The sequence below is a fragment of the Felis catus genome, chromosome C2 (assembly GCF_018350175.1).
Source record: "Felis catus isolate Fca126 chromosome C2, F.catus_Fca126_mat1.0, whole genome shotgun sequence".
NCBI lineage: Eukaryota > Metazoa > Chordata > Mammalia > Carnivora > Felidae > Felis > Felis catus.
Window position 1 is genome coordinate 68,749,595 of NC_058376.1, and position 23,573 is coordinate 68,773,167.

Here is a 23,573-nt window from a genome sequence, read left to right on the forward strand (position 1 = left end):
AGTGGGAGGGAAAGAAACGGGAAGCAAACAGATTCACCCCATGCCTGGAATAACTTGCCTTTTAGGGCAGTGAGCACAGACCCAGTGCCGGCAGATGCATGGCCCCGGCCCCAGGACAGGCTTATCGGGACTGGCGGGGGGGGGGGGGGGGGGAGCGGTGGAGGACAGGCTGAGCAGCCCTCACAGAGGCATTCCAGCCTCCCCAGGCTCAGGAACTCACTTTTATGGTCACTGCTGAGACCCAAGAAGAATGCAGTTGGTCTGATGAGGGAGCAAATAGGGCAGACTCATCAGAGTGAGGAAGGTCCCAAGTGGACAGCCAGCCCCTGGTTCTACTGCCAGGCCCCAGAGAACGCTCTGACTCTTGGCCTAAGGTTCTACAGACAGTTTGCTGATTCTCCTTCTTTTACAAAAAGACTGAAGCAGAAATGAGGCTTAACCAAAGCTCATCTGACCCTCAGCCTGAGACTTATACCAAAAAGAATGCTGCTAAACCAGCAAGCACGTGAGCGCTAAGATACCCACAGAGCTGAAGCACCCGCCCACTGCTGCTCCTGAACAGAGGAACTGGCAGGGTCACCCGACAGTCAGGGTGACCCATGACTAGGGTTGGGATGGGATGTCGTTAGTCACCAATTCTCCAAATCTGGCCCCTAGAAGTTACTCCATGAAGCGGGATGCTAGGACACACCAGTCCGTGTGGCCTGGACTCTCATTTAAGGCCCCCCCAAAACCCAAGGGCCCAGCATACACCCACTCGCCCCACCCACGTTCAGTGATAGAAACAACCAGTGAGGTGTGAGACCCGCCATCTAATGCCCTTGGCGGCCCTGCTGCCGCCTCTGACCAGCACTGGCCTCTCATCAATGATCTGGTCTGGTGTCCTGAGAGGGCAAAAGGGAACGTGTCCACGTCGGTGATACCGCAGCAAGCAGCCCCTGACATGCAAGGACTCTACAAAGGTCCAGAGCATCACTCAAAGACACGAAAGCTGGGAAAGGATGACAGTGTCAGTAAGGGCCTAACGAACGAACGCACAGTTTACCACTCCAGGCCCCGGGGTGCTACTTCCAATTTGCCAAACAGTGCAGCATCTTCTTTCCGGAAGCCTCTAGGGGGTGGCACGTAGCTGTCTGCAGGCCAGTTGCGACTCAGACTCATTCTCTTATCACTGGCCAACCTCATCAAGAAAATGGCTCTATGGCACCTAATTTGCCGACCAAACAGAAATTCCTCAGGGGCCTGGGCAGTGTTACCTGCGGGCCTTGCCACACCCCCCTCCTCAGATGGAGGGCTCGCCCACTTGCCCCCACCGTGACCAGTGACAGTGTAAAAGTAAGGTGTGAGGATACGCAGCCACAGCCCGTGCAACCCCTCTGCCCCTCCCCAGTTCTCAACAGTGGACTCTGCCCAGCAGGGCACACGCTGGCACAGTGCCTGTCCCTGGGGTTCAGTGAGTCCTTGGCCACAGCACTCTCCCTCAGGCAGCCCAGATGGAGCCACCCTCTGGCTCCAGCACAGGCCCTTGGGTGCTGAGGACAGCAGGCAGGAGACTCACCGCAGCCAGCTTGTCGAAGCGGGCGAAGAGCTCGTTGAGGGTCATGACTAGCTCCTGGGCAGTGCACTGGGACGCCAGGCTGGTGAAGCCCTCGATGTCAGCAAACAGGATGCTGGGGAGACAGGTGGAGGAAGACCCCCATGAGAGAGGGAGTTCAGGGGGACACAGCCAGGGCCACCCTCTGCCTTAGGAGAGCTGTTGGCCAGAAAGAGTCCAGGTGCAGGCAGGGGCAGGCGGGGGGCTCCAAATGGCTGCTGGGGTGCAGATCACGAGCCCTGGCACCAGAGAGTTGAGGATGCTGGCCTCTCCATGCTGGCCGGGAGATATGCTAGAGTACTGCTTCCTGTGCTCTAATTGTGCCCTCACTCCCACCCAGGAGGAAAGATGGGACAGAGGCATATGAAGTCTGGGAGTATGCATCTGCCTGAGTTACCAAAGTCAGGGGCCTGCCCCCCTCCCCCAGTTCTGTCACCTCTTGGGCCTGCCCTGTTTAACTCCTGAGCAAACCCCTCAAGGTAACTGGGGCCTTTGATTCATCTGCTTGGAAAGTGTTTCAGGCCTAAAGGGCAGCCATATTAAGGTCTCACCTCTCCACCCTACAGATAGGGTTTTAGACCCCAAGCCCTCCATCCCAAGGGAGTCCTCTAGAAGGGACAGACTAAAGCGGCCTAGGGGAGAGAGACAGAGAGAAAGACACAGCCAGCAAGCTTCTCTGGAAGCCTCCAAATCATCCCTGCCAGCAACTTCAGCCTCATCCCCAGGCACGTAGTCAAATGTACCAGCCGTTCCCCGCAGTGTGCATTGTGGATCTTCTATCCGTTTCTCTGGCTTTTGTTCAGGAGACTGAAAACATCTTCCTTTTCTCCCACAGCACACTGCCAGAGGTGAGTCCTCAGGGCTGGAATGTGTAAGAGCCCCGAGAGTTGTTTTCTTTCCCCCCGGATGGACACAAAAATGTAATCACTCTCAGGTACTGAGATGCTCCTGGTGGCCCGGCTCACGGCTGGGAGTTTCCAAACTGTCTTCTCACCAAGTCCTCCAGGCAGCCCCAAAGCCAAGGCTTGGTGTCTTCTCACAAATGAGGAGGCTGCGCCTCCGGGAAGAAGCTGCAGACAGCAGTGCGGTGGGCTCCTTCGCCCAGGCCCGCGTTCTCCCCACCGCACCGCGAGGCTCTGAGGCACCTGACTCTTCCTTTTTCAAATGAAGAGCGTAGAACTAAACAGATTTTGTCACTTTATTTGGAAAATGTGTGTTGGTAAATTAAGCTTGTCTTTCTATCCTGATGCTTGATCTCTGGGGCCTTACTGACCCTGGGGAGCCTGTCTCTCCCAGGCTAGCCTTTCTTGGAGATAAGTCAAAACTCACGCTGGGGTCAGAGCCCGGCACCCCAACCAGGCTCTCACACCCGGGCCACTACTCCCCTGCCCTAATCACCCCAGGAACAAGTACTGGACCTGAGATAGTCCCTCTACTCCACAGCCTGATGAAATTATTCAAACGAGCCCATCCCAAACCTGCTTATCCTGCCTCACCCATTCCTTTCAGCAGAAACCCCAATAAACGCTCTCGTCCACAGTGCCCTCTCACCCTGCCTCCTGATCCTCCACAGCGCTTCTGCACATGGCCCCCATGGTGTGTGCTGTGCTCCCTTCTCTTGCGATGAATAACAAACGATCTTTTCAATGGCAGCTGCTTCCTGATCTATTTGCCTTTGTACACCTGGGTAATAATAAAACCTACCTTTTAAAACAGCTGGACACTGTTCTGAGCACTTTGTGTGCATTAACTCACTTAAACATCATGACCATCCTATGAGGTTAGTATCTTCCTTTTACAGGTGAGAAAACAGACACAGAGAGATTGAGTCACTTGCCCATGGCAACCTGGCCAGGCTGTTGGCCCCACAGCCAACTTAAACCAATAAAAGCATAATTCAGTGGTCTGGCATTGTATATGGGGCAGAGAGGGGCAGAGGGGCACTGCGGGTAGGCAAGTCCAGGACTCCATCAAGAGGGGGCACAGTTAGCAGCTCCTTGCCAGCTCACACGAGGTAAGGTGGAAGCAGAGACGAACCAAATGGGGGGAAAGAAGAAAAGCTGAGGAGAAAGAAGAGGAACGGAGAGGAGATACACTGCTCCATCAGGCCACAGGACTAAGGACAGCAGACAGACTGCTTCTGAGTGGACAGCTATGCAGGCAGGGGCTCAGGAGATGCAAAGGATTTGGGGTCTCCATCAGGCTTTGATGCCTGGGGTCTGACGGGCAGATGGGCTCAGCACCCTGCCCAGAGGGAGTGCATGGTGTCTGCATGTGGGGTAAGAGGAGCAGGTGAGGGGAGGCCGCTATGCTCCAGATGCTGATCTCAGGCCCTAACTAGGTGCAGCCCCCTCCCCACCCACCTGCTGCTTCTCCAGCTCTCAGTCTCTTAGGCAACTGCCCCACTCCATTCAAGAACAAGGGAACCGGCTCTCTCAGTCTATGTGAAAGCACCATCACATAGTTGCTCTGGAAATTCTTTAACTCTCAAGACACCAAAGCCAATTGAGGTTGGGATCAAGACCTGTTGCTCCAGAGTTAAGAAACATATGCATTCAGCTCAAGTCAGTTTTTCAAATGCAAAGCCAGGAGATACCAGGCCCAGCGGCAGCTCCATGCAGAGTAAAGCTACGGAGCAGACGCCTGGCCTCGGGGGCGGATGAGACCTCCACAGCAGGAAGAGAAAAACGTCCCTGAACCCGAACCGAACCCAGCAAGGCAGGATGACTACTACAAGGGTCAGGTAACCCACAGCACCGGGCCAAAAAGAGGAGTGGAGGGAGAGAATGGGCTGCCCCTAGAATCAGGAGTGTGGACCAGGGGTTCAGAGGGCGAGTACAGGATCCATCAAGAGGGGGCACACTCTGTAGCTGTGACCCCCCACACCTGCGAAGCTTACCTAGCTACTCAGGAGGGACACTCCGGCAGGGCTGGCCGTGGGCAGGCCTGCCATCGTTCTCCTTCTCCACAGGGGACCTTGCTGGGCCTTAGAGCACTGTCCTCCACAGCTGCTCACATCCTGCTGGACCAGTGGGCCTTAGACTTGGTGTCTGTTAGAAACACCAGGCACTTTCACAGGAGTGGTCCCTGAGCCCCACCCCCAGAGATTCTGGCTTAATTAGCCTGAGGTGGGGCTCTGCTCTTGATGGATTCTGTTCCGTTTTGTTTTATTTTAAGCTTCCCCGGTGATTCTAACATACAGCCACGGTTGAGAGCCACTGCACTAGTTTAAATGTCACTTCAAGGAGACCTTCATCACCTTATGTGAATCTATAACCCCTCCCATGTCTGTCTCCCTTCCCTGCTGTATTTTTCTCCACTGTACATTTCACTATTTAATATATTATTGCGGGTGTTCTTGTTATTATTATGCTCCTGTCTCTCTCTGTCCTCGCTAGAATGCAAAGTCCTTGAGGGAGGGATTTTGGCCTCGTCCATTCACTGCCACATCTCAGCTACCAGCACAACGTCTGGCACATGGAATAAATGTTCAGCAAAATTCACAACTGGATAACCATCTGACTGAGGACGGGTCACATCCCCCTCACACTCTGCCTTATTCCCCACCCTCCCCCGCCCTCACCCCACCCTGCACAATGCCCAGCCCGCAGCAGCTGCCTCTATTAGTCTCCTGCCATAGCAAAGTACTACAAGCTGCGTGGCTTGAAACAACAGAAATGTGTTCTCTCACAGTTCTGGAGGCTAGAGGTCGGAAATCCAGCTGTCACCTGGGCTGTCCTCCCTCTGAGACTCTGGGTAGGACCCTTCCTCGCCTCTTCCTACTTGCTGGTGGTGGCTGCCCACCCTCGGTATTCTGGGACTCAGGAGCTCTGTCACTCCAGTCTCTGCCTCTGTCCTCACACAGCGCTGTCCCTGTGTATCTGTGTCTTCGTCTTCTTTTAAGGACACCACTTATATTGGATTAGGGGCTCACCCTACACTAGCATCCTAATCTGATTTCATCTGCAAGGACCCTATATCCAAATAAGGCCACATTCACAGGGACCAGGGGTTAGGACTCCAACATATTTTGTAGGGAGACACAGTTCAACCCATAACAGTGCCTAATATAGGTTTGTTGAATGGAAGAGAATATGCACAGTTTGAAAGCAAGCAAGAGGCAAGGCCAGCAATTCCAACAGTTCTTCCTTCGACCCCATGGGGCCTCTTGGGATCCCAAGCAGGTTGCCTGAGACAGGAGCCTGTGGAGCCCAGGGCCTGGCATCAGCAGACACCACAACGACATCCACGGGATAAATGGTAGAATGGTTGCAGAGGCCATGAGCAGCTTCCTGGTTAATGCCAGGAGGTGTCGGAAACAACATCGACCACGCCAGTGTGTGAGGGGCCTGCAGGTGGCTGAGAAAGCCAGAGCCTCCCTCCAGACTGCTGGGATCTACTCTTTGTGGCCCCACCCCCACCCCCACTGCCGCCGCCGCCTGGGGCTTTCAACAGACACTGAGGAGTCAGAGAAGGTAGGCTGCTGGCTGGCTGACGAGTGGGTGGTGAGCCAGCCTGCTGGAGAGGAGAGGCTCAGAGCAGGCTCCTCACTTGTGCAGAGGTTTGGACAGGGTCTCTGAGGTCCCAGCTCTGAACATTTATGGAAATTCTGCCACCTCCACGTTCCCCCCACCTCCTGTCAAAGGCAAAGTCACCCTCCTCTGCTGCCTTGGGGGAGGCTTCTACTCAGCGGCTGTCACTCTGGAAGCTCCTCTGTTTTTGAGGTTGACCCAACTGCAGACTTCTCCTGGCCGAGGTTTCCTGATGTGCTCCTTGGTAATCCTCAGGGCCATTGTACAGCCATGCCAGGCCCAGACCTGCAGTCCGGTGTTCGTTCATTGATCAGCTCCCACTTGAGAGCTCATCTCGGCAACGCGATCAGGCCCTGGCGGTGGGCACGCGGAAGCAGGGTCGGCCGGCCCTGGCGATGCACTCCTCCCTAATTGCCTGCCATCCATCACTCGTGGTTGCCCGCCTCCTACTCCAGAGGCAAGAGCAGGCAGGCACTTCAGCCCAATTACCACAATAGGTCCTTCAGTGTTCCGTCGCAGCTCCGCTCAGCTTTTCCACACGTATTTGTGGGTAAGCACATTTCCTCACCGTTGCTCCCTCTTGCACCAACAGGTGCTGTGGCCTGATGAAGATGTTGGAGTCTGACCCCGCTCCCGAACAGAAGCCACTCCAGGGAGCGCGTGGGAATGCCTAGATGCCGAGTTCTCGCGGTGGTCTGGGCGGGAGGCCATGCCCAGGACCTGCTGCTCTGATCTGCAGTCTTCGGCCCTGCGTGCAGAGGGGGCTCAAGAGATGCTAGAGGCAAACCGTCTGTTGAATTGGGCCCAGGAAAGGTCATCGGGTAGGGGCAGGAAGGGGGTATGGCCAGGTCTCAGCCCAAATCCCAGGATGTTGGGCCCAGCAGGGGCTAAAGGTCTTAGGGAAGCAGGGCAAGAAGTGCTGTATGGGCCCCAGCAGCGTAGCCTGAGAAGGCCCAGCCACAGGCCAGGGGTCCCACTTGCTGCGGCATGCCTCCCACTTGCTTCAAGCCATACAACCTGGGGAGCCTCTCAGGTCCACACCCCTTGTAAGATAGAAGAGGAGTGATGGGTCACTCGCAAGCATTAGGTGAGCAGCACGGTCAGTGTTGTGTGGTCATATCAATACCTGGCTGAGAATGGATGCCAGGTGACTGGGCATTTTCCAAGGGGTGGTGCAAAAACAATTAGAGCGGGGTATGTGGACCATGCCCTATCTGAGGGACAGGCTGGGAGAGGCAGAGGGGGAAGGCCAATGAGAGAATGCTGAACACAACGGATATCTGCACAGACTCCACCAGCAGGGCAATCCACCCGGGGACAGCCATGCCTTCTCCACTCTCACGGAAATGGACCCCTTCCTTCAGAACCTGGAAGGGCCCCAAGACTGGCCTGACTATCAGGATTGGTTCCAGAGGGTCTGGGGTCGATCTATGCCCTGGAAGCCATGTTGCCAGCCTCAGGATCCCCTGCAGACCCCATTCCATCCCCTGAGCCCTTGATCTTGTTTCTGCCCACCAAATCCTACAGCCACCACCCAGACAATGGACTTTGTGTTCACAAAGCCTTGCAAGAGCTGGGGAAATGTATCTCAAAAGAGAAGCCCATGAGGGAGAGGGGACTGCACCAACATCGAGCATTAGTCAGTGACCTCTCAGTGATGAGAATGTGGTGCTTTCTATTGTCTTCTTATATTGTTCATTCCTAATTTGTCTACAAAGAACATACATCCTCATATAATAAAAGAGGTTGAAAACAAATCATATTTTTCTAGGATCTCATTCTAACCCTTCCATCTTCATGATATCTTCTCTGATATCTTTCTTGCTCTGATTTCTTATAAGAATCAGAATTTCACAGACATAGCCTGACACATTCAACAGGTTAGTGCTTCTTCAGCCTAACTTATCTCCCTTCCTACCTACCCCAGGGCCCCCAATTTTGAGTCCAAAGAGCTAAAATAATAAGTCCTTGCTGGCCACTGGCTCCTTTGCCCACTGATCCCCATTCTGTGTCCAAGGACAAACTTAGGTCTCGTGAGACCCAATTCCACGCGAGGAAGTGAAGAGACTAGAGCCCTTATACACTGCTGGTGGAAAGGTCAGAGGGTGAACCACTATGGAAAACAGTATGGACTTATTTAAAAAATTAAAAATAGGGGACACCTGGGTGGCTCTGTGAGTTAAGGGTCTGGCTCTTCATTTGGGCTCAGGTCATGATCTCACAGCTGTGAGATCGAGCCCCTTGTCAGGTTCCAAGCTGGGCATGGAGCCTGCTTAAGATTCATATTCTCATATTCTCTCATTCTCTCTCTCCCCCCCTCTCCTTACCCCTTTCCCTCTGGCCCTTCCCAACTTGTGCTCGCTCTCTCAAAAAAAATTAAAAATGGGATTACATGCCATATGATATAGCAATTTCACTTCTAGATATACACCCAAAAGAACTGAAATCAGGGACTCAAGAAGGTATTTGCACACCCATAGCACCATCATTCACAACAGCCAAAAGGTTGAAGCAACCCAAGTGTCCATCAACAAATGAATGGATAAACGAAATGTGGCACCTACATGCAATGGAATATCATTTAGCCTTAAAAAGGATGGAGAATCTGGGGTGCCTGGTGGCTCAGTCAGTTAAGTGTCCGACTTGGGCTTGGGTCATGATCTCATGTTCTGTGGGTTCAAGCACCGTGTCAGGCTCTGTGCTGACAGCTCAGAGCCTGGAGCCTGCTTCAGACTGTGTGTTTCCCTCTCTCTCTGCCCCTCCCTTGCTTGCACTCTTTCTCTCAAAAATAAAATAAACATTAAAAAATTAAAACAAAAAAGAATGGAAAGCCTGACACATGCTACAACATGCATGAACCTTGAATACGCTATGCTGAGTGACATAAGCCTGTCACAGAAGAACAGATACTCTATGATCCCACTTAAATAAGGTACCCACAGAAGCCAGATTCATAGGCAGAAAGTCGAATGGTGTTTGTCAGGGGCCAGGTGAGGGAGGTATGGGGAGCTGTTAACAGGTACAGAGTTTCAGTTTTGCAAGATGAAAAAAAGTTCTGGAGATGGATAGTGGTGGTGGTTTGCACCACAACGTGAATGGTTAAAATGGTCAGTTTTATACTATGTATATTTTACCACAAGTAAAATAATTAATTATTTAGTTAGTTAATTAAAGAGATAAGACCCAGCCCCAGGGCTTCCCCCATGGGGCCAGCTGTGTTCTGAGGCTGCTGTCCCTCATGGCACTGGGCTCGGCCCGGCCTCACTGGTGAGGCCCAGATACCCCCTGAGGGGCAAGCGTGGTATCTTTTCTGTCTACTCTTAGTCACGCCTGGCAAAGAGTGGCAGCACAATAAATGTGGAATGAATGAGATAATAATATAAAGGCCACCTCTGTCTATAACTGGTATAACGTAGAGCTCAGAATACTTTTCTTAATATCAGGTTGGAGACAGGAACGCTAGGTGTTTACAGAACCATCCCTCATGTGGTCGGATGCCGGGAATATGACTGGAGGTAAACATTTTCCCTCTCTGCCCACAGGGTGCACAATCCACCCACAGGTATCTGAGCATCACGGACGTTGTCGTGAGGCCATTACAATTCACAGCCATGCTGCAGCTGAGCCAGACACCAGAGCGACCTGGGGAACGCAGCCAAGTCCTTGAAGGAGACGGGAGAGGAGATGATAACCTTAAAAGGGGGAGGTTCAGGAGAGCCTGAGGGGAGAAGGGAAAGGAAGGGAAGTGAGTGAGAAGAGGGCAGCCTTCCCCACACCCCCACCCCCACAACCCTGCTGTGCAGGGATGGGCATTACCTCAATTTCACCCCTGGGTTAGCAGCTCTTCCGGCCAGGCCCGTGAGAATGAGGCTGTGATTCGAGCCAATGAGCCAAGACCCCCACACTTCATCCAGGACCCCTCCCAAGGTCCAAACAGATGGGGCCAGGTGAGGAGTGTGTTACCTCAGCTGAGGACCAGTGCCCCGGGGAGGAGTTGGCACAGACGGCAGTCTGAAATGCTCTGTGTTCCTCCCACCATCTACAACCTTTAAAACCTAAGGGCTGGGCTCCAACATAAGGACAGGTCATTCAGGCGTGGAGCTGTCCTCATTCAATAGCGACCCTTAATGGAAGTGGGGAATCCTTCAGTGCCCTTCAGAATCCTTCAGGTGCTCCCTGGCTCCTGAAACATTTGGGATATTGGTCACCTGACCTTGACTCTTGCCTGGTAGCCTGCTTCACCTCCATAGGAGGAACAGTCTATAGGAACTGCCTGGGTGGGGGGCCTGGCCAGGGACACCCCCATAAGGAGTGAGTCTTAGGGCCCCGTCTTACAGGCTCTGTTCCTTTGTGGCTTCTATCATGACAGAATAATTGAGCAGTAAGTTTTGTAACATCGATAGCCTTCAAGAATGCAAAGCCCTACCCCCATTCCTCATGTGATACGTTCCCACATTACTAATTAATCCATTGTGTAGTGCATGTCTTCCTGAAAGGAAAGTGAGCCTGCCAATATCAGAGAGGGGTCCCTCTCAGTTCCCACTGCAATCCCTGCCTCATAGCTAAGGGTCCGTGAGTGCAGTTGGTGGTCTCCACCCATGGAAGCAGAGGAAAACATCCACTGAATGAATGAGTGAGGGGACACCACTATTCCCCTTTACAGATGCGGAAACTGAGGCTCAGGTTAGGTGACTCATCCAAGTTCCCATAGCTATTAAGTGGCAGAGCAGGGTGTGACCCGGGCTGCTCAACACAGACACTCATCTTGCTTCACAACGGTGACCTCTTGGCGAGGGCAACCTGGTGGCACATGAGCTCGGACAACATCTGTACACTTACTGCGACCCACGGGGATGTGCCTTCTCCTGCCGTGAGCTTCTAGGGCTGGCCCCTTCCTCCACCCTCACTGTCTCTCCTCCAAGGCAGAGCACTGGGACCCCCCAGCCCAGGGCTGTCTCTGCTGGCAAGTGCTGGAGGCCCAGGATGGCACAGCCCCCCTCTGCTGGCTGCAGGAGAGGCAGGCATCTGGGGAGAGGATGGTGAGGAGGGCTCTCAAGCCACAGGTCTGACACCCAGCAAGGGCCCCAGCCCCACCGACCAGTCCAGCTAGAGGGGTTAACACATCTCCATCCGTCACCACATGAAAGACGGGAGAGGCTGGGGGCTCCAAGGAAGGGGTCTCCAAGGGTCCTTGGCCTCTGGTCCACCTCAATGCATAGCCAGCACCAAAGCACCTGACAGCCTCCTGGCAATCCCAGGAGCGACTTTTGTGTTGGGGGCCAGGAAAGGGTGAGGCCACAGAGAGCGGTGGGGGCCTGTTGTCACCCCTTCCTGCCCAGGCTAAACTCTCCCCACCCATTCGTCTCTTCCCCTTCCGTAGATCCAGGCCCAGCCTGTCACACCGCAGGGTTGATTTATTTTTCTTGTGGCCTTGCTCTCGGAGGGGCTAGAGGGCAGCACGTCGTCACCCTCTCTAAATAGTACCACTCCGCAGAGAATTGACAAGCGTGACTCCTCACCCCTCCACTCTCCAGCTAGAGAATCCCCAGGCCTTTCTTTGTTGATAGGAGCGCGATAATAATCATAATAGCAGTACCAACAATAATAGCTGTTCCCAATTACTGAACACATGTCCTGTGCCAGACGCTGCACTAAGTGCTTTCCTCACACGATTTCATTTGCTTTTCACAACCCTACGAGGTAAGTATTCTTCCTGCCCTATCATGTAGATGAGGAGACTGACGTTCACAGCATCAGTACCTATAACTTGCCCTGGTCACATGGCCACGAACAGCAGAGCTCGGGTGACTCGCAGGGCTGCCTGACCCCACGCCTAATCACTGTGCCATGAGCCCAGCCCCAAAGTGCCCTTCTACACTATGATGTCACCCCTCCACCTACTACTCAACCCCCAATCTGAGTCAAAGGTTCAACCCAAAAGAGAGACCAAGCGTGCAATGTGTTTCCATCAAGAGCTGCAGCCAGGGTTGCTAATGGAACAAGAAACAGGGCTCCCGCGAGGTATTTGCATATGATTGCTTGTGGCTGGCCTCGGATGTGTACCAGCCACAACTAGCCTGGCAATTTCAGAGTCAGAATTATGTCTGTCCCTATAAAAAGGGCAGCATCTTGATTTTTCTCTCCTTTTATCTCTTTCCTGCTTGCTGTCATTGATCCTCTGCACGTCCTAAAACAGAAATACCCTCGTTGTGGCTGCAGGTCTGATTCTTGCCACATGGACACTGACGCTCCAGCCACTTTGTGATTAGAGTACTATTCTTTTTTTATTTCAATGTTTACTTATTTTTGAGAGAGAGAAAGAGAGTGTATACACATGTGAGAGTGGGGGAGGGGCAGAGGGAGAGGGGACAGAGGATCTGAAATGGGCTCTGCACTGACAGCAGTGAGCCTGATGCGGGGCTTGAGCTCACAAGCTGTGAGATCATGACCTGAACCAAAGCTGGACACTCAACCGACCGAGCCACACAGGCGTCCCTAGAGTACTAGTCTTTTACCCATCCAAAGTCAAGCCTCTGTGGGAGTGGAAGGGTGAGGGCGATGTCACCCCAGGGGTGGGCCACTCTTTGTGGTGGTGGAAGAGGCGTGAGTCAGCCCCTCTGACCAAACCCCCTTGCTGGAGGGATAGGGGCCCAAAGCCACTGAGAGGAGGAGATGAGTGGGCAAGGTGCTGGGCAGAGATGCAGAGGTGGCCGGATGTGTTAACCAAGTCAGGCTGAGAATCTATGCCTTCAATGCCAAACTGTTTCTGAGCACTAAATTTTCCTCATTCCCTTCGTGTTCTACCTTATATTTGAGTGGAATCTGCCGAAAGCACTGCCACACTGAGAACAGTCAAAGAAAGCACCTTTTGTCCAAGCTGTGTTTGGAAGGACGCCAGGGCCAGTGAGATGGTGAAGACAGGATCAAGAGAGAAAATCCCAGAAACAGGGAGCTCAGGGCTTTATATGTGCTAGAACCACTAGGCAGGTTACTCCTTCCCAACCTGATTTGGGCTTCTGGGATTTGTTCTAATAGGGAAGGCTCTTTCTTTCCATGTCATAGAGTCCCCAGATCTCAGGGGTTTCAATCACACAAGAAAGGCCCATGGTGGGTACACACACACACACACACACACACACACACACACACACGCACGCACGCTAGAAGCCAAACCTCCTTCCTCTCTCTCTTCTGAGTCTCCCCTTGGCTTGGGGGCTCCCTGACTCCTTCCCACAAACCCTCATACACACTCCTTTCTCCTAAGCATATAAAAAACCCCTAGTCAGGCTAGGTAAGAACTCTGATACCAAAAAGCTTTCTGGAGACAGGTGTCCTAATTAACCAGATCTGCGATCTTAGACAAATTAATCTCTGTGCCTCAGTTTCCTATAAAATGGAGATAATAATAGCACCAACCTCTTATATTGTGAGGACTCCGTGAATATAGTGAAGTATTGACCAGTGTGTAAGTTAAAGAAGGCACTATACAAGTTTAACTACTGTTGTTACCAATTATTCCACCTTGTGGGTCAGAGATGGGTGTGAGAAGAAGTGGGAAAACAGTATGTCAGCACGACCTACCAAGTCCTGGGTCCCACTTCTCTCTCTGAGCTTTGGGACACCTCCTGAGCAGACATGGGGGGGACTCGGCCATAGGCAGCCTTCTTCCTGCTGCTGTCTATGCTCTCCCTGCCTGACAGCGGAGCACGGGTGGGCTTCAGGGGGATTGGGGTACCCCCAAAATGGGGACAAAAGTGTTGTTCCGGTACCTTTTTCTCCCAAAGGTTTTGAGTCTGTTTTGGAAGATGGATACAGGACGCGTGGGCAGGAACAACGGTCTTAGATTCCAGGGCACACTTGGGAACTGGACAATTCTGCCTGAACTTCTGACAATTTCTACAGGAAAACACAGTGCCTGCCCCGCCCCCGTGGCCATCAACCTCACCTTGAAAGGACGTATATTTGTGTGTGTGTGTGTGTGTGTGTGTGTGTGTGTGTGTGTGCATGCACAGTAATTCATACTATCCCATTTAATCCCTTTATGAAAACTCAGCCCAAGCCTCAAAAGGTTCCCTCTACACCAGCCTTGGAAGACTTGTGGGGCCAAGGAAAACCTGCCCAGGGAGAAAGTAACTCTCTCAAAGGCAAACACAGTAGCTCCTTTTCTGGGCATATGGGAGGATTACTGGGCTCTCCAGGAAGCCATGCTGGATGAAGGCCACTGTATCGCTTCATGTCCCCATGGAGCTCATAAGCAGATTTTGCACTCTATTAGTCTACATCTGTTTGCACGTCTCTGCTGCCGGCAGCTTCTGTCTAGAGAAGCGGCAAATGTGCAGTAAAAGGGGCATGGGCTTTGGGGCAGGCCAGCCTAGGTGTACCTCAGCTTTGCCACTCCTCGCTGAGTGACCCTGGGTGAGGGTCTTAGCCATTCCAAGCTAAGTCTCTAAACGAGGGATGCTGATAAGGGTCCCCACCTTGCTGCATGGTCAGGATGATTAGCAATAGATGGGTAATGGCTGGTTCAGCGCCTGACATACACTGGCTTAGAAGGCATGGAAGCTGCTAGATGGTGATGAAGGTTGAGACGATGATGGGGATATGTGGGTCCTAAGTCTGCTTTCTGTCTCCCTTGTTAGGCTAGGAATTTCCCCAACAGCTGGTGTTATTGCTTTCTCCTTTCTCCTCCTTCCTTCTATATCTTCTCCCTGCAGCTTCACCTCCAACCTGTAGGGGTATGGTGCGGCCAGGGCGCCCCAGACAACACACACCCCAAAGCCACAGACCACCCTGTTGGGCTGTGCTCCCTTGAAGGGGAGGAGGTAGGGATGTTGTCTCCCTGGGGGATCAGTCCTTCCACCCCCAGCCTCACCCCCCAGCCTCATTCCTACCTCACGTTGTCATGTTTCTGGATGTAAATCTTATGGAACATCATATCCTCCTGCTTGGCATTGATGTCTGCTTTCATCTCCATGGCAACATGACGGGGCAGGACAGACAGCAGGAGCCGCTCCTGGGGAGGGAAGCACATGCTTTTGTCATAGCTCCTTCCACCTGCCTGGGTCCCCACCTGCAAAGTCCTAGAAAACCTCTCAGGTCACCTGAAATCCATGGAGCTAACACCTGTGTGGGGGTGGGGCTAGAGTCATGCCCCCAGGGCTACTTGAATCCTGTCTCCCTGGGCAACTTCCTGGTTTTTCTGTGCACATACTTGGGGAAGAGCCCTCCTGGTGAACCTGTAGTACTGAGCCCCCTGGCCTCCTGGATGTCACCTGAGACTCCCTGTGACCTCGTGCAAATTACTGAACCTCTCTGAGCCTCAGGTTCCTCATCTATAAATAGGGATGAGGTTGTTGAGAGCATTAAATGAGATTCATTCAATTAGTCATCAAATATTTACTGAGCACCTATCATGCTGGGCGCCAGGAGTTGTAACTGTGAGTGAGACAGGCAAGGTTCCTCCTTCACAAAGCTCCCAGTCTCATGGGGGTGTGGGGTACTCTGCGGCACTGAGCAGGGGTACCTGACCTGGGCTGGGGAGAATGGGGTGGCCAGAGAAGGCTTCGCGGGGACCAGAAGGAGAAGGTTGGAAGTGCTCCATTTCTACACAGGGGAGAGTAACCCAGAAGAGAGGGGAAATCACGCTGACAAACTGAGAGAAGAGGTGGCAGAGAAGCAGGGAGAGGGGCCAGGGCCACACAGTGGAGGGGAGGGTCATGTGGGGCCCCGATAGGGTCTGGACTTGGCCTCCCTTCTGCGTCCTCCTCCCAGGCCCTCAGCTGTGGAGCTGAGCACGACGCAGCACCATCCTCGGGGGTATCTCATTGCATGCTCCCAGCACGCCCTGCATTGAAATCTGTGCTCTGCTCCAAACACAGAGAACCACGGGAAGCTTCCCAAGCTGCTGGTGGTGTTTTCTTGCCTTTGCACACAATCTCCTCAGCTAGACTCACCATCCTCACATATGGCTGGTAGCCCTCCTTCAGGCTTCCCCCCTTCCTGGCTCTGGCAGCAGCACCCCCTCACCACCCAGGGCCTTCCTGCAGAATCCCTGATCACTCGGGGTTTTGGTGATTTGTTAACAGGGTCTCCCTGTAGCAATGAGATACCCCGAGGATGGGGCTGTGTTGTGCTCAGCTCCACAGCTGACGGCCTGCGTGCGGCCTGGAAAACACTGTGAATCTAGCGAGGGTGCTCTCTGTGGGTTAGCTTGGTCTCCCTGAGCATCAGTGGACATGGCCACTGAAGGCCACCTCCTATTTACTGAACTCTCAGTAAATGGTTACTGGTGACAAAAACAAAATAAAGAGCAATTCTGTGGAAATCCAAGACAGCTGGGAGAAAGTGTGCTACATACGGTTTATATCCATGAAAGATCTTCCTACAACTATAACCACTTCTGGGCTGAGGGTCAGGAAGGTGGGGGGGGGGGCGTTGGGGAACAGTTCTGAGTCCCATTATCAGGTGGCACCGAGGAGTGTTCCCAAGGACCCAAGGGCAGGGGAAGGCCCGAGAGCCACAAGGCTCTGGCTGGGTGAGGAGTACCCGCCCCCAGTAAGTACGCCTCTCCTCCCTGGTATCTTGGCTCAGAACATGGTAAAGCAAATAGATTTTCTCTCCCAAATCCCTGTGGATTTGCTGGAATGTCCAGCCTGTCCAGGGCTAGTGCAAGTAAACGGTGATGAGCTATAAAATGTTCTTTTTACTGGAGAAGGGACAAGGTCCAGGAGTGAGAAGGGACACTCCCTAACACAAAAAGGGACGGATCTCTGGCAAGAGATGCCAGAGCCTGGAACTGGGACGAGAGAGGGGGCCATTGAGGTGCATAGGGGCCTCCAGTAGGTTGCAGAAGTGCAGCAAGCGTGTCAGACAAAGACAGTGGGAGGACTCAGGGACACTGCTGAGCATGGGTCTCATTCAAGAGCTGGACCAGGAGTTCAGACAGGGCCAAAAGAATGCCTGGGGCAAGCCAGGCCGCCGACTGGACAGCATGAGCTGGGGACCTGGCAGGACACAACGGCCACAGCGGCAGGGCTGGACAGGAAGCAGGGATAGGCAGCGACTCGCGGGGGCGGGGAGGAATGGTGCCAGAGCGTCACCCCCTTGCTCAGCCATCCAGATATGGCCAGCCCGTGCCATTAACTCCTCAGGATGCATCCAGATGGAGTCAGAGACCCTCTCACACTGTGGTCAAAGGGCGCTTGGGATGTCCACAGCACACGCTCTGTGCCAGCGAGGAGGGTGCAGGGGACTACCGCTGTCTAGGCCTTTGTCTCCCTTATCCCCAAGCTCGAAGGCAGCAGGACTCCATTCAGCTTGCTGGGTAGGCACAAACATAAGAAGAGAGGAGAACCTGCTTTGGAGTAACCTTATCTCTAACAACTACAAGAGGTACAAGTCTAGTGGGGGGCCCCCGTCACCCTGCTGACCTGCCCACACGCTCCCCTGGGGTCACATGGTCCCATCTCTGGAGCTCCTGCCTGAGAGCTATTCAGCTCCATTGTGGCCCAGGGTCCCCAGACCTCATCTGGCTCACACGCAGGAGATGACACAATGGTCCTGAACCCCAAACAGGATGCCAGGCAGCCAGGAGGGGAACGCTGATCATCCCTCAGTCCTTGCCCTGCCCTTACCCAAGAGAGCACACAGGGGCAGGACACCCTGCCCCAGTGCTCACTCGGAAAAGTCCTGCAAGTCTCTGGCCCACGTGAGTGGCTTACTTCCCTCCCAAAAGTTCTCTGAGGATGAGGTTTAGGGTGAGACAACCATCATCCTTTCTCTGAACCAACCAAACCCCAGAACTCAGCACGGAGGACGTGCCTGGCGAGGGTGTCCCAGGGGTTGACAGCTCTCCCTTCTCTCCTCTCTCATGGGGGAGCACCTGAATCCCAGGTGGGAATGCTGATGCAGACGCTCCTTCACCTCATCAGCACTGGGGACAGGTGGAGGGTGCTTTTCTGTGCCCAGGGCCTGGGCAGCCTGGCTTCTTTGCAGTCCACAGGGGAACACTGAGGAGGCAGTGGGCAAGGGCTGGGGTAGAGCTCTTTCTCCAAAGTCTCCCTAGAGCATGCCCACAGAGCCAGAAATGCTAGGCTCCCTCCAGGGAAAACATTCCCCTCTGGCTGGGTCCCTGCCTGGAAGACAGGGCAGGGCAGCTACAAGGAGCTGAGCTGGGGGGGGGGGGGGGGTGGCGGGCAGCTGGGCTAAGGCAGGTCCTGGGCCTGTGCTCCCTGTAGCCACAAAAGGACAAGAGGGCCCTACTCACCTGTTGCTGGTTCTCCCGTTGTGAGTGGAGCCGTGCCTGGATGCACTCCCGGGTTTCCTGGAAGGCCTGTCTCTGAGAGACCTCAGCCGGGTAGTGGGTGCAGACACCCACGATGTTGGTGCAGGAGAAAATGAGGACATTGGAGACAAGCTGCAGAGGGAGAGATGAAGACACCGAGCTCAGGCCTGGAGCTCCAACCAGTCACTGGAGCCCCAACCCTGACCCTCCGGCCCCCAAGCATAGGGCCCCCAGCCTCCACATTAGCAAAAACCACCTAGCTGTGAGCAAACCAATGCCAAAGACACCCACAGGGAGTAGCCAAGCATAATAGGTCAGGCTCTCTGACTTCCTCAAAGGCCAAAACTTGGCTGGCCTGTGACAGGTTATGGCCCTAAGGAACCAAGTCTCTGAATAATCATACTGAACGTGTCCATAGCCCCAGCGCTGAAAAGGTTGGGGATACTGGTGATGCTGTGATGGAGCTGTGTATTGTGGGAGGTAGCAGGGGCATTGCAAGGAAGGTTCCATAAGCATTGTGAGATTTCTTTTTTTGAAAGTGCGATAAAGTCCAGGGCAGGACAAAGGGCTACCCTTTGGCAGAGAATCCTTAGCTTATTATTATTTTTATATTAGCTTATTATTCCCCAGGGATCAACTGCGATGAAGCACGCACTTGCTGGCTACCCATGAGATACCCAGCACTGTGCTAAATCCCCTGGGAAATGAGAGACGGATAAGGTCCCCAGCCAGTAGGGATCAGTGGCAATAGCTGGTCTCATCTCCTCTTCCTCGGCTTCCATTCCTTCTCTGCACCAGCACCACAGCCCTCTGACAACTCCACCATACCAGCTGGAGAGCATCCACCATCACCCTCTGCTCCTCACTAATGCCCTTCTCCGTGCTGACTGAGGTATGTGTGTGGAAAAATACTACTGCCCCTCAGGTCACAGAGACAAGGTTGGAATTCTTTGGAAAGGAATATTTACTGAAAAGTGAAGGGAAAGCAAAACACAACACTACACACCCCACGAACGCAAGTTTCACAGCACATTTCAGATCCTGGCAATGGTGCTGCTGAGACAAATTTTTTCTTGGTAGGTACAGCTCCTGGGATATCTAGGTAAACTAATCCTGGTCCTGCCCTGGCCTTAGGCCACACAGGACAGAAGCCATGCAAAGATGCTCAGGCTTCTAGGACTCGATCCCTCCCTTGAAAAACTTAATTCTTAGTCTCAACTACAGAAGGGGTAACCCTAATTGGCCCTCGAACCTTCCGTTATAGTTCCAGAAGTCCTCTGGGACTTCAGCTGCCTGGCGGTGACCTGGCAGACAGCCCTCCACACTCTTCTTCCAGGGTCTTCTTTGTCCACTGGATCCTAGAATTCCTGTCCTTGACTCAGGTCTGCATTCCACCTGAAGGCTTTCCCCACCCCAGCTCTGAGGTACTCTGACCTCTACCCGGGGTCCTCAGCCAGCTTAGGCCTGGAGGCCATGTGGGCTCATGCGGGATGTGGTGCCATGTTTCCCTGGAGACATCCTTTATTGTGACTGTCCCAATCCATGAAAAGAAAGAGACTCTCTTTCCTGTCTCAAAGTCCTGCTCTCTCCTTGGCTACACAATAAATTCTGGTTTCCCGGCTGAAGGACATTATAAGCTCCCCTCAACCACCTCCTGGATATCTTCCAGATGCTTCCTGGATGTGCCTTCAGGGAAAGGGCAAACTCAGATTCCCAGCTCCACCAACTCTTATGTTGACTCACAACTCCCCCAAACCCCATCCCAAACCCATCCACCTCAGAATCCTACCATTGTCATTTCATGTAAAAACATGGCAGAGAAAAACACAGCCTACTTATCACAAGGAAAGAAAACTCCTGCTCTACAGAAGCTTACAATCCAGGTGAAGAGATAAGTGGTCAAGACTGACAAAGAACCAGTGATAGGAAACAGAAACTGCCTCACACTAAGCAAGAGGGAGACGAGGGGAGCATGGGGGGCAGGAGGGCAGAGGAGGGCACACTGGGCCTGGGGTTGGAGGCATAATTGGTGAGTCTCGCAGGCATGGGAAAGGACATCCCTGGAAAGAGTATCCACTAAACTCATGTTTGTGAGGTACTCAGGATCCTTGAATAAATAATCCAGGCTTTCTGATCCTGAAGAGAAGTCCATAGAGAGAAGATAGAGCTGGAAAGGCAGACCAGAGCCAGACTGAAGGGGCATCTGAATGTCAGGCTGAGAGGCCTAGCACAATCCTTACAAAATAGGAGCATGAAGGACTAATGAAGGAAACAACAGCAGCATGAGCACATAGCTTCAAGAAGATAACCGGGGGCGCCTGGGTGGCTCGGTCGGTTGAGTGTGTGACTCTTGGCTTTGGCTCAGGTCATGATCTCACAGTTCATGGGCTGAAGTGCAGGGCCCACTCGGATTCTCTCTCTCCCTCTTTCTCTCTCTGCTCCTCCCACACACATGCTCTCTCTCTCAAACTTAAAAAAAAAAAAAAAGATGACGACTCATCAAGGGTAAAAGTAATGCAGGGAGTGGGAGACAGGTCAGGAGGCTGCCACAGAAGCCCAAAGATTTATATGAGGCTGGGGGCCAGGCAAAGCAGAGCTGACTCAGAAGGAGGAGCCCCTAAGATCAGGGGGATAAGGTTCAGGAAGAAATAGACTGTGGCCTACAGTAGTAACCAACGCAAGTGACTCTGAAGGAAAACCCTGAAGACATACCTCTAGGAAGTCACTGGGACCACTGAGAAAGAGATAAGGAAAAAGAATGAAATGAGGAGATGAAGGCTGAAGGCACGATCTTCAGGGAATGCCGGAGCATGTTCTTCCCTAACTAGAACATTCTCCAGCATGCTCCTTTTTGAAAGGAAAGGAAGGTACCAGACGACTAAAAACAGGAGAAAGGAAAAACTGGGAAGGAGAAGATGAGGAGCCGCCCTCAGACAGGAAATTGTATCATAATAATGCCACATGGCCAAGTGCGGTTTATCCCAGGAATGGAAGGCTGGTTCAACTTTGAAAAATCAGTGTAGGGTCACCTGGGTAGCTCAATTGGTTGAGCACCCGACTTCGGCTCAGGTCATGATCTCGCAGTTCGTGAGTTCGGGCTCGCTAATGTCAGCTAAGAGGTTGCTTCAGATCCTCTATCCGCCTCCCTGCCCCTCCCCCGTTTGTGCTGTCTCTCAAAAATAAACATTAAAAAACAAAAGAAAAGAAAAATCAATGTAATTCACCATATTAACAGACTAAATAGAAAAAAACATATAGTTATTTCAGTAGTTACTGAAAAAATATATGGAAAAAATTCAACATCAGTGAACGATTAAGAAAGAAAAACTCAGAGCACCTGAGTGGCTCACTCAGTTAAGTGTCCAACTTTGGCTCAGGTCATGATCTCACAGTTCATGGGTTCAAGCCCCATGTCAGGCTCTGTGCTGACAACTCGGGAGTCTGGAACTTGCTTCAGATTCTGTGTTTCCCTCTCTGCCCCTTCCCCACTCGTGCTCTCTCTCTCTCTCACACACACACACTCTCTCTCAAAAATAAATAAACATTAAAAAAAAAGAAAAAAAAAAAAGAAAAATTTGGATGCCTGGGTGACTCAGTCAGTTAAGCATTCAACTTCAGCCCAGGTCATGATCTCATGGTTCTTAAGTTTGAGCCCCATGTTGGGCTCTGTTCTAACAGCTCAGAGCCTGGAGCCTGCTTCAGATTCTGTCTGTCTGTCTCTCTCTGCAACCCCTCCACTCACACTCTGTCTCTCTCTCAAAAATAAATAATCATTTTAAAAAAAATTAGGAATGGAAGGGACAGTCCTCAATCTGATCAATGGCATATGCAAAAATGTATAGTTAACATCATACTTAATAGTGAAAGACTGAATGTTTCCTGCTAAGACCAGGAACAAAGCAAGACAGTGTCCTTTCATCACTCTTATTCAGCATTGTACTGGAGGTTCTAGACGATGCAATAAGACAGGAAAAAGACAGGAAAAAGGCATACAGATTGGAAAGGAAGAAATAAAACTGTCTATATTTGCAGATGACATGATTGTGTCATGAAAATCTCCCCCAAATTCTACCAGAATTAATAAGCAAGCTTAAAAATATAAAGATACAAGATCACAGGATACCAGATCAATACATAAAAAGCAACTGCAATACTTGACAAATATTTCCTCCATAATAAAGTCAGTCAATGACTCAGTCTATTAACACACATATACACAACTGGGATAAGGCAGAGACAAGACTTAACCCAGTTGTGATAATTTGCTAAACCCATGCATCGCTTATCTTACCCAGCGGCCTTTCATTTACAAAAGAAAAAATTAATTAAAAAAAAAAAAGCAACTGCATTTCTATATGCAAGCAATAAACAATCAGACATGGAATCTTTTAAAGTACCATTTAAATATCACCAAATCTATGAAACATTTATGGATTAACCTAACAAAAAGATGCAAACCCGTTCACTGAAAACTATAAAACACTGATGAAAGAAATCAAAAAGACCTGAATAAATGGAGAGATATACCATGTTTCACATGTTGGAAAATTCAATATTATTCAGATGTCAGTTCTCCTCAAAATGATGTATAGCTGCAACACATTCATAATCAACATCCAAGCAAGATTTTTTTTTAGATATTAACAAATTAACAAGCTGAGTTGATAATTTATATGGAAAAGCAAAGCAACTAGAACAGCCAAAATAATTTTGAGAAAGATGTTCTAGTTGGAAGACTCCCACTACTCAATAGCAAGACTTACTATAAAGCTGCAGTAATTAAGGTAGTGCAATACTGGCATAAGGACAGAAATACAGTTCAGTGGAATAAAATTGGGAGTCTATAAATAAACCCTTACATTTATGGTTAGTTGATATTGGACAAGGTATCAAGACAGTTCAGTGGGGGGAAACTACTCCTTTCAGTAAATGATGCTAGGATAACTTGATATCCATATGAAAAATAATGAAGTTGGATTCCCTACCTCACACCATATACAAAATTAACTCAAAGTGGATCAGAGACCTCAATGTAAGAGCTATAGCTATAAAACTCAGAAGAAAACATAAGAGTAAATCCTCATGACCTGGGATTAGACAACGATTTCTTAGTCATGACACCAAAAGCACAGATGACAAAAATTTTAAAAAGATCAATTACACT

The 23,573-nt window shown here is 51.6% G+C and overlaps 1 protein-coding gene across 2 annotated transcripts in view; it reads right to left on the reverse strand.

Moving 5' to 3' along the window:
- ADCY5 (adenylate cyclase 5) overlaps nt 1-23,573 on the reverse strand; it is a 148,357-nt gene that overhangs the window by 41,888 nt on the left and 82,896 nt on the right. For both annotated transcript variants that reach the window (XM_019839852.3, XM_045037029.1), the window contains exons 2-4: nt 18,392-18,541; nt 15,018-15,139; nt 1,559-1,670 (exon numbers count right to left, since the gene is read on the reverse strand). In XM_019839852.3, the coding sequence (XP_019695411.2) occupies nt 1,559-1,670; nt 15,018-15,139; nt 18,392-18,541 (384 nt within the window). The remainder of the gene's footprint in view (nt 1-1,558; nt 1,671-15,017; nt 15,140-18,391; nt 18,542-23,573) is intronic.